Consider the following 13760-nt stretch of genomic DNA (forward strand, 5'->3'; position numbering starts at 1 on the left):
TATATGACCCCGCCTCTGGGCTCGCACCACACTCCTATTGGGTGGTCCTGTGCTCCACGCCCAGATACAAACTCCGCTCCGCCTATACATCGGATAGCTCTGTTTTAGGGGCGGTTCCACTGCGCGTCCCCTACCGGCTTTTTGCTTCCATTGGTCCACCTTGACTTGAAGGGCGGCTCCTAGCACAGACGTTAACCCCGCCTTGCTTTCCCATTGGCTGCTCCCACACCGCCGATCCCGCCCCAGAGCCGCCCCTCACCGTCCATTGGCTGGCTCTGGCCTGAGGGGTTGGTGCCGGCCGCGCTCGCGGGACTCGCGGCAGTTTAGGCAGCAGAGCTGACCCAGCAAGCGTTGGCTGCGGATATGACGCCTGAGGACCAGGAGGAGACCCAGCCGCTCCTGCGGCCCCCGGGCGGCAGGTGAGCGAGCAGTGGGAACCGGGCCTGGGGACGCGGCCTCTCCCCTCCACTGCGCCCGGGCCCCGCCGCTCACCGACTGCCCTGTTCTCGCAGCGCTCCCCGCAGCCGCCGCGTCTTCCTCGCCGCCTTCGCCGCTGCCCTGGGCCCGCTCAGCTTCGGCTTCGCCCTCGGCTACAGCTCCCCGGCCATTCCGAGCCTGCGGCGCGCCGCGCCCCCAGCCCCGCGCCTCGATGCCGCCGCCGCCTCCTGGTTCGGGGTGAGGCCTCGGGCTCACCCTCCAGCCCTCCCCGGGACCTTCCTCCGCCCACCCCTAAGATGGGCCCTGGGACCCTCCCCGTGCCTTGCTTCAGGAGGGCACTGAGACCCTCCGCCGAGTGCGTCCCGGCTGCCCTGCCAGGGGTCGCCCATCCTCTTCCCCTCCCCCGGCCCAAGACCTCTGAGGGTGGGGTGGAGGGCGAGGTTGGGCCGCGGCGCCCTGGCGCCCCCTCCTCAGCCCGCGATCGCCCTGCCCCCAGGCCATCGTGACCCTGGGCGCCGCGGCGGGGGGCGTACTGGGTGGCTGGCTCGTAGACCTCGCCGGGCGCAAGCTGAGCCTCCTGCTCTGCACCGTACCCTTCGTGACCGGCTTTGCCGTCATCACCGCGGCTCAGAACGTGTGGATGCTGCTCGGAGGCCGCCTCCTCACGGGCCTGGCCTGTGGCATTGCCTCGCTAGTGGCTCCGGTGAGTGTGTCCCCCAGCCTCGAGGCCTGGTTCTCCCTGGCTGCGGCCTCCTGGGTGCGTAGCACCTGCCCCTTCCCTGCTTCATCTTCCTTGCACTCGAAATGGGCTTGGAAAGAGCCATTGTTATAGTCCGTTTACAGACGAAGTGAGCTTAAGAAACCTGAAGTCCTTTGTGGAGGCACAGCTAGTCAGATTGTGAAGCTATTACTCGAACCCAGGACTGTGCCACTTAACAGGGCCTCTCTGCTCCACAAGTAATATGGCATCTGTGAATGGTCAACAGAAGTCTCACAGTGTGGCTTACATCCCTCTTGTCATTCAGACCACTGACTACAGTTTAGCAGGAAAATCCTGTTCTGGTTTGTCCTCAGGGGCAAAGGCTGCTGGGACCTGCCGCTCCCCTTCACTGCTCACAAACCAGTCCTCCAGCTGCTTCCCCTGCTCTCCCACCATCTCCTGACCCAGCACTGGCCAGGCTGACTTTGGAGCTGTGCACATCTGGGTGAAATCCTGTCTCAGCCACTTACCAGGGCAGAGCAACCCTCTGCGCCTCAGTTTTCTCCCTTGTAAAATGGGAATAATGGCATTACCTCGTGCTGTGGTTGTGAGGATTCAGTGAGACTCTGCACATACAGCCCTGGCCCTGGCACGGCCTGTGGAGGGTCTTGGACCCTGGCAGCTGGGGTTACTGGGTGATCAGCGAACTGCACACACCCTAACCTGGTCCAGATTGAAAGCAGTAGCTCAGAGTCCATCCTTTTGCACCTACCCCTCCTTTCACCTGCATTTGCTGGGCAACAGGCAGCAGCTAGATTAGATTTTATTTTACTTTATTTTTTTACTAGGCAAAAACACAGCTGTCTTAGTCATGGGCATAAGGTATGGAATAACTTAGAAGCGTGGGCAAGGGCTTTCTGGCTTCCTGAGCCCAGAGGAGCCACTGGTAGCAATTGAGGTGCAGAGTTCCTGCTTTCACTCCAAGGATACCACTCACAGAATGGTCCTTGGGCCAGCAGCCTGGGTGTCACCTGGAGCTAGTTAGAAAGACAGAATCTTGGACCCCAGACCCACAGCGTCAGAATCTACATTCTGTCAAGGGTATGCACACAAGTAAATGAGTTTGGAAAGCTCTGTGCCCTCTCCCCACCACACACACAGCAGCCATGTACGTACCCTTTAAACACCTGCTGCGGATCACTTGGTAGGGGCCAGGGAGGTGTGGGGAGGGCTCTGCTAACCAGGGTCCTGCGATTAGGGGCCCACGGGGCCTGCAGCTGCCCCAGTCGAGGCTCTCCTCAGCTGTGAATGGCTGAGGCTTTGCATCTCATCTTAATTGTCAACAGGTCTATATCTCCGAAATTGCCTACCCCGAAGTGCGGGGACTGCTCGGCTCCTGTGTGCAGCTGATGGTGGTCATAGGCATCCTCCTAGCCTACCTGGCAGGTATAGTTTCCATGTTACCTCTTTTGATGCCTGGTAATGGCTGTGTGGCCGTTTTACAGATATGAAACTGAAGTTTAGAGAAGTCAAGAGACGTACCCGAGGTCACACAGCCACTGCCCAAGATGCCAGGTTCCTAGACCACCTCCCTGAGGCCCTGGGTTGTGTGGGTCTTGTGACCAGGTTCTAGGGGGAGCTGGAGGATGTGACGTCCTCGCCTTCCCACAGCAGAAGCCCAGTCCAGGAGTGTGGGGAGCACTGGCTGGTTAGGCCAGTACCTCACTGCAATGCCAAACAGGATTCTGGGGGTTGGTGGGGCACCCCAAAATCTTTAGCCCAGGAGGTTGGAGGGCCCAAGCATGTCTCCCTCAGAAGTATCAGTACTGGATTTGCAGCCTGAAGGAGGCAGGTTCCAGGGACCCAAGGGTCAGAGCTGGGACCAACATGAGGAATCTTCCAGAGGCAGACATTTTTCACCAGAACTGGGACAGAAAGAGGGCAGGCTTCAGATCTGACAGTCCAAGGTCAGGGGACTCTGCTACTTCCTAGTTGTGTGACCTTGGCTTAGTCACACCATCCCTGGTAGCCTCAATGTCCCTGTCTTTAAGTGGAGATAACCCTACCTAGTCCAAAGCTGCTGAGGGATTAAGTTAAGTGATACTGTGAAAAGTGCCTGGCAGCAGTTCTTAAGAGAATTGTCAAGGATGGACTGAGGACTGTGGTGGGGATGGGGGTTCAGGGCCTGATGGGCCATGGCAGAGCTTGGGGCGTGTGCCCTCTGGTTCTTCAGAGTGGACAACACGCAGGTCTGTGGTCTTTCATTTTCACCTATTTACCTTCCTGACTCCAATTCAGAGTTCTGCCAGCACTCTCGCTGCCTTGGTGCCAGTAGTGTGCCAAAGCCCCTGCCATGGACAGACACATGAGTGTGGATACATCCATAGAATTAGCCCCAGGTCATCATAATCTGCACTTTCATTGATCCAGTTCCATGAGTTTTGATTGGTGTCCAGTGAAAAGTCTTCCCCACTCTGTCCTCTTCCTCTCTGGAGGAGCCAGCCTTGCCTGCTTCTTGGTGGCCTTCCAGAGAGTCTGTGCATGTGGGAGGACTCACATATTTATTCTCCCACCCTACCTTTTAGACAAGTGGTGCCATGTACGACGTGGGTGCACGGCGAGAGCCTCATCCTTTAATAGCCACATAAATATTCACTGATCACCTCCCGTCGTTTCTACAACACTTAACAACAGTAATAACAGTATCAATAACGAACAGGAGGGTGGTCGTGCAAAGGTAGTGAGGTCCCCACCCTCTAGTTGAGACCCTGGGGTTGGCTGAGGGGAACACACTCCTGGAGAAGGTTCAGGCTGGTTCACCCAGCTCTGATGTCTGACACCCCCCCGCTCCAAACCAGGCTGGGTCCTCGAGTGGCGCTGGCTGGCCGTGCTGGGCTGTGTGCCCCCCTCCTTCATGCTGCTGCTCATGTGCTGCATGCCCGAGACCCCTCGCTTCTTGCTGACTCAGCACAAGCGCCAGGAAGCCATGGCCGCCATGCAGTTCCTGTGGGGCTCCGAGCAGGGCTGGGAAGAGCCCCCTGTCAGGGCTGAGCACCAGGTGAGGGGCCAGGAGCCAGAGCTGGCGGGACGGGACAATGAAATATCGCCCCTTTGCAGCCAGGCGAGGTCAACCCAGCCTGTCCCCAAGGCTGCACGCTTGTGTGCTCAACTGCGCACACACACGGGGGTGAGTTGGGGGTGCGGTCCTGTGTGCAGGCAAGCAGAGGCCCACTCAAGCCCCACTCCTTGGCTGGACAACCCTGGGAAAGCCTGAGCCTTAACCTTACTGTCCCAGGAAGAGAAAGGCCAGGCCAGGTCAGAGGGAAGTGCCGGTGCAGACTTGAGGACTCGGAATTTTTAAACAGGAAGTTGTAGGGAAGGGGAGAAGATTGAGTCTCTGCCACTTACCTAGTGTGTGACCTTCCCTTCTTTAAGCCTTAGTCTCTTCATCTGTAAAATGGGAGTCACAGCCCATGCCTGGTGGTGGTGGTGGGGAGGTGAGGATCTTGTCACCTTACAGATGGGGACCTGTCTTTGAACCCAAGGCCCAGGTGGGGTCAGGACAAGAAACAGGCTCCCTCCCTTCACCAGGCCTTAGGATGATGGGCTCAAAGCCTGGGGACAGGGGGAGAGAGCACTGATGCCCGGTCTCTGTCTGGGCAGGGCTTCCGCCTGGTGCAGCTGCGGCGTCCTGGCATCTACAAGCCCTTCATCATCGGTGTTTCACTGATGGCCTTCCAGCAGCTGTCAGGCATCAACGCTGTCATGTTCTATGCAGAGAGCATCTTTGAGGAGGCCAAGTTCAAGGTAAAGAGGCCTCTGCCCCAGCCTGCCTCATCTGGATGCTGCATGGGAGGGATCCAATCCCAGGGTCTTTGCCTGACCCGCCTCGGCCCTTCCGCAGGACAGCAGCCTGGCCTCGGTTGTCGTGGGCGTCATCCAGGTGCTATTCACGGCCATAGCAGCCCTCGTCATGGACAGGGCGGGGCGGAGGCTGCTCCTGGCCTTGTCAGGTGAGGCCCAGGGGTGGAGACTCAGCCCTCTCAGCCTCAGCAAGTGGGGTGGCCCAGGCCAAGCTCCCCGCCAGAGGCTGGAGGGTCTTTGCTGAGGTCACCGCGTTGCGGGAAGAGGACAACCGCTGAGCGTCCCTGAGGAGGAGGCCAGGACTTAACTAGAGCTCTCCCTGGGCGCTCGCTGCAGACCAGGCCTGTGCTAATGGCATCCCTGCATTGTGCCTGAACCTCTGCACTGTACCTAGGAGAAGGTGCCCTCAGGGCCCCAGCTGACGACGAGGAATCGGGGCCCAGGGGTGAAGTGGCTCAGAAGCTTGTCATCTTTGGGCAAGTGACTTTACCTCTCTGAGCCAGTTTCCCCCCTGTGAAGTGGGGGCAGTTTGGGCCCTTGGGAGGACTGGGAGATGACCCAAGCGAGGCCCTCCATGCCGCTGGGCCCAGCAGCCCTGGGTGCTACTGGGGAAGTGGGTCTGAAAATCGTGCTGCTGCTGCTGTGACTGCCCCTGCTCCCTCAGGCCAGGGAGGGTCTGCTGCCGGGGCCTCCTTGGAGTTGGCTGAGGTTTGAGGTCTAAGCCGGGGCTGTCAGCGCTGGGGTGGGTGCTGCCCAGTCAGAGCCCTGCTGGCTGCCCTTCTCAGAGGTGTCCAGGCCATGCTGCACTGAGAGACCCCAGCCCGAGTGCTCGTGTGCGCACTGTGGCCCGCTTGCCCCGCCCTGCCCACTGCCCTCCGCCTGCAGGTGTGGTCATGGTGTTCAGCACCAGTGCCTTTGGCGCCTACTTCAAGCTGACCCAGGATGGCCCCAGCAACTCCTCACACGTGGACCTCTTGACGCCCGTCTCCATGGAGCCCACTGATGCCAGCGTGGGGCTGGCCTGGCTGGCGGTGGGCAGCATGTGCCTCTTCATCGCTGGTGAGGGGGCCCATGGGCAGGCTGAGCAGGGGCTCATGGGGACGCCCTGTCACCACCAGGTCCCTGCGGCTCCCAGTGAGTCCGGGCCTAGCCAGCCTCACCTCTGCATTTGTAGCTCTGACCGTGTACCAGGCACCAAGCTAAGCCCTTTTCTGCTCCTTTCACTTAGCTCCAACCACCCCCCCTCCAAGCAGGCCCCATCCTTATCCCATTCTGTACAGTGAGGCGCTGAGCTGGTGGGCCCAGGCTGGAACCCAGGCCCCCTCAGCCCACAGCCAGGCTGCCCCGCACGGCTGCAGCCCAGCGTGCCTACGGCGAGCCGAGGGGTCCAGCCTCGTGGGCCCTGACGTCTGTCTTGCTCCCGTAGGCTTCGCTGTGGGCTGGGGGCCCATTCCCTGGCTCCTCATGTCTGAGATCTTCCCTCTGCACGTCAAGGGCGTGGCCACCGGTGTCTGCGTCCTCACCAACTGGCTCATGGCCTTCCTGGTGACAAAAGAGTTCAGCAGCCTCATGGTGAGTGCTGGCCCTGATGGCCTCCCGTCACACAGTCAACAGAGAAGTGCTTTTAAGAATTACTCTTGTTACAAAAGACTCAGGGTCAGTGGCCTCACGTGCAGGCTGAGGCCCCACCATCCTGCGACACCGCCATCTTGCTCAGGGGTGAGGGTAAGCAGACAGGCAAGGGTGGCAAGGAACCCAGGCTGTGACCACTTAGGAGCCTCCAGGTTGTCTGGGTGGAAGGACAGCCGGGCTGAGCTCCACCATTGGACTTTGGAGACACGGGAGAAGCAGGGCTGTGTGAGAATAACTCTGGCTTTGGTGTCAACAGGCCTGGACTCCAACCCCACCTTGGCCACCTCCCCACTGTGACCTGGGGTGTGCTGCTCTCCTTCCTCTATGCCAGCTTCCTTGGCTGAAGATGGAGAAGGGTGACAGTACCTTCCCCTCAGGGTTGACGGGAGTATCGGTTCATTTCCACATTTTGCTACCTTCTCATGAATGGACTGACACAGACACGGTCCCTGGCTCAGGGCTTCCCATCCAATCAGAGGGTCAGTTCTGGCACAGAGAGTCAGGCCGTTTGTTAGTCATTCATCCCCCCAGGTCACATCCAGCCTGATCAGGGTGCCAGAGGAGCAATGAGTGAGACGGACAGGGTCCCCTTTATGACAGGGGACAATGGTAGGAGAATGAACCACCTGGAGGCTGGGCTGGGGCAAAGAGAGGCAGGTCATGGGAGGCATGGATGCTTGGGGCTGGCCCGGACTCTGCAGGGCCTGGGCCTGCTCAGGCAGGGCTGCCCCAGGGGACACAGCAGGGAGACCAGGGCAGAGGCCTGGGGGTGGAAATGACTTGCGGTAAGCTTGGAGGAGACTGACAGTAAAGGAGGGGGAAGGTGGCAAAGGACCTAAGAGTGACCCAGAGGTGTACAGAGAGGCCAGGAGAAGGGCTTCAGGGCAGGAGAGTGGGGTCACCAGGTCCCAGAGGAAGAGGAGCTGAGAAAGGAGCAGCCTTTGGTTCTGGCACCGGGGAGGTCACTGGAGCTGGGCTGGGAGGGTGGACAGGCTCTGACCAAAGGGAATCACTCACTCTTCCCTCCACTGCCAAGGGCCCTGAGTGCCCCTGTGTGCTCCCACGGCCCCATCTCCACCTATTGATAGCTCGCCCATTTCGTCCAGCACCAAGAAGAGAGACTCCTCAGGGGGTGGGGACCACAGAGGCAGGGCCAAAGCTGAGTGCAGAGGGGAGGTCTGTGGCCCTGGAGTCAGACCCCTGATAGTGGGTCTCTGACCTGGCGGCAGTCACTTCAACACAGTGAGCCTCAGTATCGTCAGCCACACAACGTGCCTTGGACAGAGCTCAGCCAAGGCATCTGGATGGCTGCACCATATCCTCTTCCACTCCCCTGAGGCTGTGCAGGGCTGGCCCGGCTAGGGCCTTGGCTCCTGACCTGCCACGTCCACACGCAGCCTCTCTCCTCTCTCTGCAGGAGGTGCTCAGGCCCTACGGTGCCTTCTGGCTGGCCTCTGCCTTCTGCATCTTCAGTGTCCTTTTCACTCTGGCCTGTGTCCCTGAAACCAAAGGAAAGACTTTGGAGCAAATCACAGCTCATTTTGAAGGCCGATGACAGCCTCTTCCCGTGAGTGGCTACCCCTCCTAGCTGGACTGGCTCTGGGCCTCGGAGGAGCTGGGACCTGCCCGTGACTCCAAACTGAGCCTCAGCTGGAGCCTGGAACCCCTGCCTGTCCCCAGGGAGCCAGGATCCAGGACTGCAGCACCTTGGAGGCTTGTCCTCTGGGGTCCCTCCTTCCTGCCCAGTTCTCCCCAGCCCAGGGAAGCACAGGGTTGAGGGTCCCAGCCCCGCGGTCCAGTTCCTCTGCTGCCCTGCAGCTCGGGAGCAGGTGCGTTGCTGTCCGGCAGCCATTCCTCCACACACTGTCTCTGTCATGACACGAAAGTGACAGCGGAGAAGCGGGGCTCTTGGTTGCTCGTTTTCTGGAGAAGATGCTTTTGGAGGCTGGGTGATGGCCCATGGTTTATCCTCATGTGGCTGCATTGTCAGGAAGGAATTTTGCCTAATAAAGATTTGACTCAAAATCAGGCCGTGACCTCTGTGTGGGCTGCAGTCAAGAAGGGCATTTTCGTGTCCCTTCTGTAAAACTAGGCCTCCCGTGAACTGGGCCTTGCCAAGAACATCCGTGGGTCTGCTTTCTCATGGTCAGCCAGGCTTGCCTTTGGCACTCAGAGGTTATTTCTGGCTCCTTCCTTGAGCTCAGTCTCCTGAATCATTAGTCATCAAATCTTGTTTGAGTTCCGCTGCAAAAAAAGAAGCCTCTCTTTATACCAACTTTAATGGAGCAAGAAGTCTTTTACAAATCACTTTTACTATCTGTTATATAACAATATGAGTTTACTGTAGAAAAATTGGAAAACACAGATTTATTTAATACTATTTTTATAGCAGTTACCCATCTGCTAGGCACTGTCCTAATAACCACTTTACAAATATTAACCTCTTTTGTTTAGATAAATAATAAAATAGTCACACCTACACCTTTCCAGACAGAACCTCTGTTGAGAATTTGTCTGGAAAGCTCTCTCTCTCCCAACATCCACACTTTCCAGCATCACTGCACGGAAGTGAGGCACCGTACCTCCCATTCCTCAACCTGTTTTACTCATGTCTCGGGTTGCACAGTTCCGGCATGTGCCCACCTTGGCATCTTATAGAAAGCTTTGTAATGAGACCAGAGGGAAGAGGAGTGGAAGTGCAGTGTGGTCCAGGGCAGAGCAGTGGGGAGAGCAGGATCCTGGGTTCAGTTTCTGGAAGATCCTGCAGTAGCTGCTCTGATTTCAGTGAAACGTGCTAAGTAAGACACAGGACAGCTTTCAACTGCAGCAAAATCCAGGTGCCTTGGGACCTTCTGGAAGTGAGGTCACGTCCACATACAGGCACGTCTTCATGTTGATAACCACACATCAACCTTAGTGCCTGCGTTGAAGTCCACTCACTGAGTTGTGAACTGCATTCTGCCATTGTTGGGTGGAGTGTTCTGCAAATGTCAATTAGATCAAGTCGTTCAGTAGCTTGGTTTAGGTCTTTGACATCCTTACTGACTTTCTGTCCGCCTGTTGTATCAGTAACTGAGAGAGAGGTGTTAAAGTCTCCACCTGTAAATGTGCGTCTTTTGCTCTTTGCAGTTCTGTCAGGTTTTGCTTTATGCACCTTGGGGCTCCAGTAGGTGCCTGCGCATTCAGGGTAGTTACAGTCTCCTGATTGCTTTGTTCTTTATCATTTTGAATGACCATCTTTATCCCTGGTAAGATTCCTTGTCATGAGGTCTACTTTGTCTGATATCAGTATAACCACCCCAGCTTTCTTTTGATTGCTGTTTGGATAATCATTTAAATTCTCTTATTCCCTGTTCCTTTTCTGTAGCATCCTGTACTTTTCTTTTTGGTGGATTGCCTTTTGGGTTTCTCTGAGGATACATATTTTCACCTTAAAAATGAAATATATTAAGCATTACTTACATACCATAAAATTCAACAGCTGTAGGTATGAAGTTTGATGACTTAGGTCAAATGTACACAGCCATGTACCCACCACTACAATAGAGACATAGGGCATTTTTTTAAAATTTTTTTAAATTTGAGGGGGAGGTAGTTAGGTCAATTTATCTATTTGTTTTTAGAGGAGGTACTGGGGATTGAACCCAGGACCTTGTGTCTGCTAAGCATGTGCTGTACCACTGAGCTGTACTCTCCCCCGCTGAGACACAGGAAAATTTTCATCACCTCAAAATGTTCCCTCGCGTCCCTTTGCAGGCAATCTCCTTGTACGGCTGTGGCCCTGGCAACCACAGATGTGTTCTGTCCCTATGGTTTTAGCTTTTCTCAACTTTCATAAAAAATGGAATCATATAGTTTGTAGTCTTTTGTGTCCGGCTTCTTCAGCTTAGTGTTTTTAGGCTCGTCCAGGTTGCTGCATACATCATGGTTCATTTCTTTGTGCTGCTGAGTAGTAGTCCATTGGACATTTGAACTAGTTCCAATTTTTGGCTGTTATGAATAAAGTTGCCATAGACATGTGCATGCAAGTCTTTATGTGGAGGGAATAACAGGCCATATGGTAAGTTGATGTTGAACTGTTTTAAGAAGTTGCCAAATTGTTTTCCAAACTGCTTGTACCATTGTGCATTCCCACCAGGAGTGGAGGAGAGTTCCAGTTGCTCCACATCCTCAAAAAGACTTAGTATTCACTATTATAAACAGAACTCCTTATATATTTTAATTTTGTGAAAGTTGTCTAATCTGATTCCCTCTGGAATCAGCTGGGTCTAGTTGTTTATCTGGTCCTTCTCTCTTACGTCGCTGGTCTGTCTTGGATATCTAGTGAGATCTGGCTGTCCACGTTCAGGAGTGAAGAACTAAGGGGTTAATTGCAAAAGCGCTGTTTACCCTCCTTACCTTCCTTCTCTCGGTTCTGTCCCCTTTTTTTACACCTTCACCTTCATTTCAGTGGGAATTGGAGGAAGAGAAAAGGAGGTAAGTGTGTAACTTCAGTCCACCAGCTTGAAATGGAAGATTTCTTCACTCTTAATGAATCTGAAGTATTTGTTTGCCATTCAAGTCACGGTGTGGGGCAAAGAGTAGGCGCTCAAATATTGGTTGAATTTAGGATTATTTTGGCATATAAATATATCAGAACTTAAATCAACCCACATTGTTCCACATGTAGATTGTTTCCAATTTTTTTGCATATTGATTCTACTGTTATGTAGATTAGATTTAGAGAAAAATGAGAGAAGAGATAACAGAGATGAACTAGAGGAGAGATGAGAGATGGCGTTGATAACGGAACAATGATGGTGCAGGAGACAAGACAGAAAATAGAGGTGGAGGTGATGGTGACGATGGAAATGGAGATAAACATGGAGGCTGTTCCAGGCTGGACTGGGTCCTCCCAAACTCATGTTAAATTCCCAACACTCAGTGCCTTAGAATGTGACTATGCTTGGAAAGAAGGCCTTTAAAGAGATAATTAAGCTAAAATGAGCTCATAAGGGTGAGGCCTAATCTGACTGGTGTTCTTAAAAAAAAAAGTTTAGGACAGACTCACAGAGGAAGGACCATGTGAAGACACAGGGAGAAGATGGCCATTTACAAGGCAAGGAGGGGCCTCAGAAGAAACCAAGCCAACATGGCCAGCACCTCATCTTGGTCTTCCAGCTTCTGGAACAGTGAAGTAAATTTCTGCTGTTTCAGCCATTCGGTCCCCGGTATTTGTTCTGTTAGCCCTAGAAAACTGATACAGAGGTGATGGAGATGCAGAGTTAGGGAGGGAGAACTAGAGAGAGCTGTGCAGAGACAGGCGACCAGGTTCCTTAGGGTAAAACCTTAGCGGTGTAATTGCTGGTTGAAGGGGGTGTGCTTTGTTAAAGCTGCCTGTGCGCCCTGTGAGACTTCACCCCAGAAGGTCGTGCACTCGCTGTGTCTTGGAGGCGCCTGCCTCTTCCCCACCATCTCAGTCTGTCCCCAGTGAGTCAGCACCAAAGACCAGGGAGCAGGACCTTCAGGCAGGTTCAGGCACAAATTAGGTGTCGAATGACTGGGACAGCCTTGGCCCCTGTGCTGCTCACATGCACATCGGACTCAATATGACAAACACAGAGGGCCTGGGCAAGTGGCTGACCCTCCCTGAAACACAGTCTCTGCCCAGGCCACCCACTCTCAGCCACCTGGTGGAAGACTGGCACTTAAAGCAAGGCTGCTCCCAGCTCCTGCTTGTCCATCCCCAGCCTCTGCAAACGGGGGCTGGCAAAGGACCAAGGGAAGGTGGAGGAGGGCCAAGCCCCCAGCCTCCAAGGGAGATGGTTAAACATGTGGGCAAGAAACGTCACTGTGGCTTCAACCCTACTTTGACCTCTCTCCTCTCTAATCCAGAGGCTGGGAGCCAGTGCAGTGTGGTAGGTCAGAACTCTGGGCTTGGTTCAAATTTTCATTGTATTCCTCACTGACTGTGTGACCTGGAGAAGTCACTTAACCTCCCTAAGCCTCAATTTATTCATCTGTAAAATGGGCAAAATGACGCTCTTTCTCATGGGGTTATTATGAGGATGAAAGGAGGTGATTATGTAAAGCACTTAGAACTGAGGAGGGCACTGAATAAGTGCTCAATCAGTTTAGCTGTTGGTTGTGGTAAGGCTGTGCAGGTGAGGGTGGCAGGTTGTGGTGGAGATAGGGAGCTGCATGCAAGGCTGGTGTGAGGCCCGAGGGGTGCTTCATAGGGGATATTTGAAATCTTTACAGGTTTTTCTCTTATACTCTATTTCCTACCCAACTCCCTCAGCAACTCCTACCCATACCACCACCTCTGATTGCTAGCAGCACCTACTTACAGGTGCCAAGGACTGTAGGCACACAGGGTCTTCAGAGGTCCCCTTACATTCCCTTGAGTCCCTCCCATCAGAACACAAGATGCTTCAGGGACCAAGAACCAGCCCCAGCCGACAGTCCTGTATCTACCCCAGGAGCCCTGCCCAGCAGCATCAGGCACAGGACCATGTGAAGTGGGGCAGCGTGAAACATCCCCAGAAGACAGGTGCAGCAGAAATTGTGCTTTACCCAGCTCAGGATACAAATGTGCGCTACCAACCAACATCCGCCCAACTCCCACTCCCACCCCGAGAACAGCTTCCAGGAGAATCCTGGCTTCTGAGAACCTGAGGCAAGAAATGCCCTAACGCCACCCAGTGGCCATCAGTGGAATTGCATAAGCCAAAGTATGAAGCACTCTGCTACCTCCCAGTGGCCATGGGTGGGTTCACCAAGACTAAGGCTGAAAGCCCCCTGCTATCCGCCTAGTGGCCATTATGGATTTAGCACCTGCTGGGCCTGTGCTGTGAGCAGAAGACACCAGCTGGAGGCCACTAGCCAAGGAGTGTAGGCATCTTCTGGAAGCTGGAAAAAAAAAAAAAAAAAAGGAAACCGATTCTCCCCCTAGAGCCTCCAGAAGGAAAATAGTCTTGCAGACACCTTGATTCTAGCCCAATGAGACCCATCTCAGACTTCTGACCTTCAAGGTTCTAAGCCTAAAATTGCAGAAGCCCAAAGTAGAGAACAGCTTATCTCAAAGATGTCTGTGGCTGTGCCTTGCCTAATGGAGTCAATCCCAATAAGATTTACAGAAGGCCCA

The 13760-nt window shown here is 54.6% G+C and overlaps 1 protein-coding gene across 3 annotated transcripts; it reads left to right on the forward strand.

Annotated features, from left to right (window-relative positions):
* Positions 1–267: 267 nt before the first annotated feature.
* On the forward strand, positions 268–8662 carry SLC2A8 (solute carrier family 2 member 8). Of its 3 annotated transcripts, XM_031677567.2 has the most exons (10): positions 268–419; positions 513–675; positions 935–1141; positions 2485–2584; positions 3997–4196; positions 4802–4945; positions 5043–5151; positions 5888–6061; positions 6429–6574; positions 8052–8662. In XM_031677567.2, exons 1-10 carry the CDS (start codon positions 364–366, stop codon positions 8187–8189), a joined length of 1437 nt encoding a protein of 478 aa, XP_031533427.2. In that variant the 5' UTR covers positions 268–363; the 3' UTR covers positions 8190–8662. The 3 variants fall into 3 exon arrangements, with proteins under 3 accessions (XP_031533427.2, XP_031533428.2, XP_072816243.1); XM_031677568.2 differs by lacking the exon at positions 6429–6574 and having other exon boundaries at positions 288–419; XM_072960142.1 differs by lacking the exon at positions 513–675 and having other exon boundaries at positions 328–419.
* Positions 8663–13760: the final 5098 nt, after the last annotated feature.

Source organism: Vicugna pacos, chromosome 4 (assembly GCF_048564905.1).
Source record: "Vicugna pacos chromosome 4, VicPac4, whole genome shotgun sequence".
Classification (NCBI taxonomy): Eukaryota; Metazoa; Chordata; class Mammalia; order Artiodactyla; family Camelidae; genus Vicugna; species Vicugna pacos.

Excerpts from the sequence above, each read along its gene's own strand:
- SLC2A8 (XM_031677567.2), top strand. The coding sequence starts at position 364 with ATGACGCCTGAGGACCAGGAGGAGACCCAGCCGCTCCTGCGGCCCCCG. Across the intron at positions 5,152-5,887 it reads GCTGCTCCTGGCCTTGTCAG|GTGTGGTCATGGTGTTCAGC; the intron begins GTGAGGCCCAGG and ends CTCCGCCTGCAG. Across the intron at positions 6,575-8,051 it reads AAGAGTTCAGCAGCCTCATG|GAGGTGCTCAGGCCCTACGG; the intron begins GTGAGTGCTGGC and ends CTCTCTCTGCAG.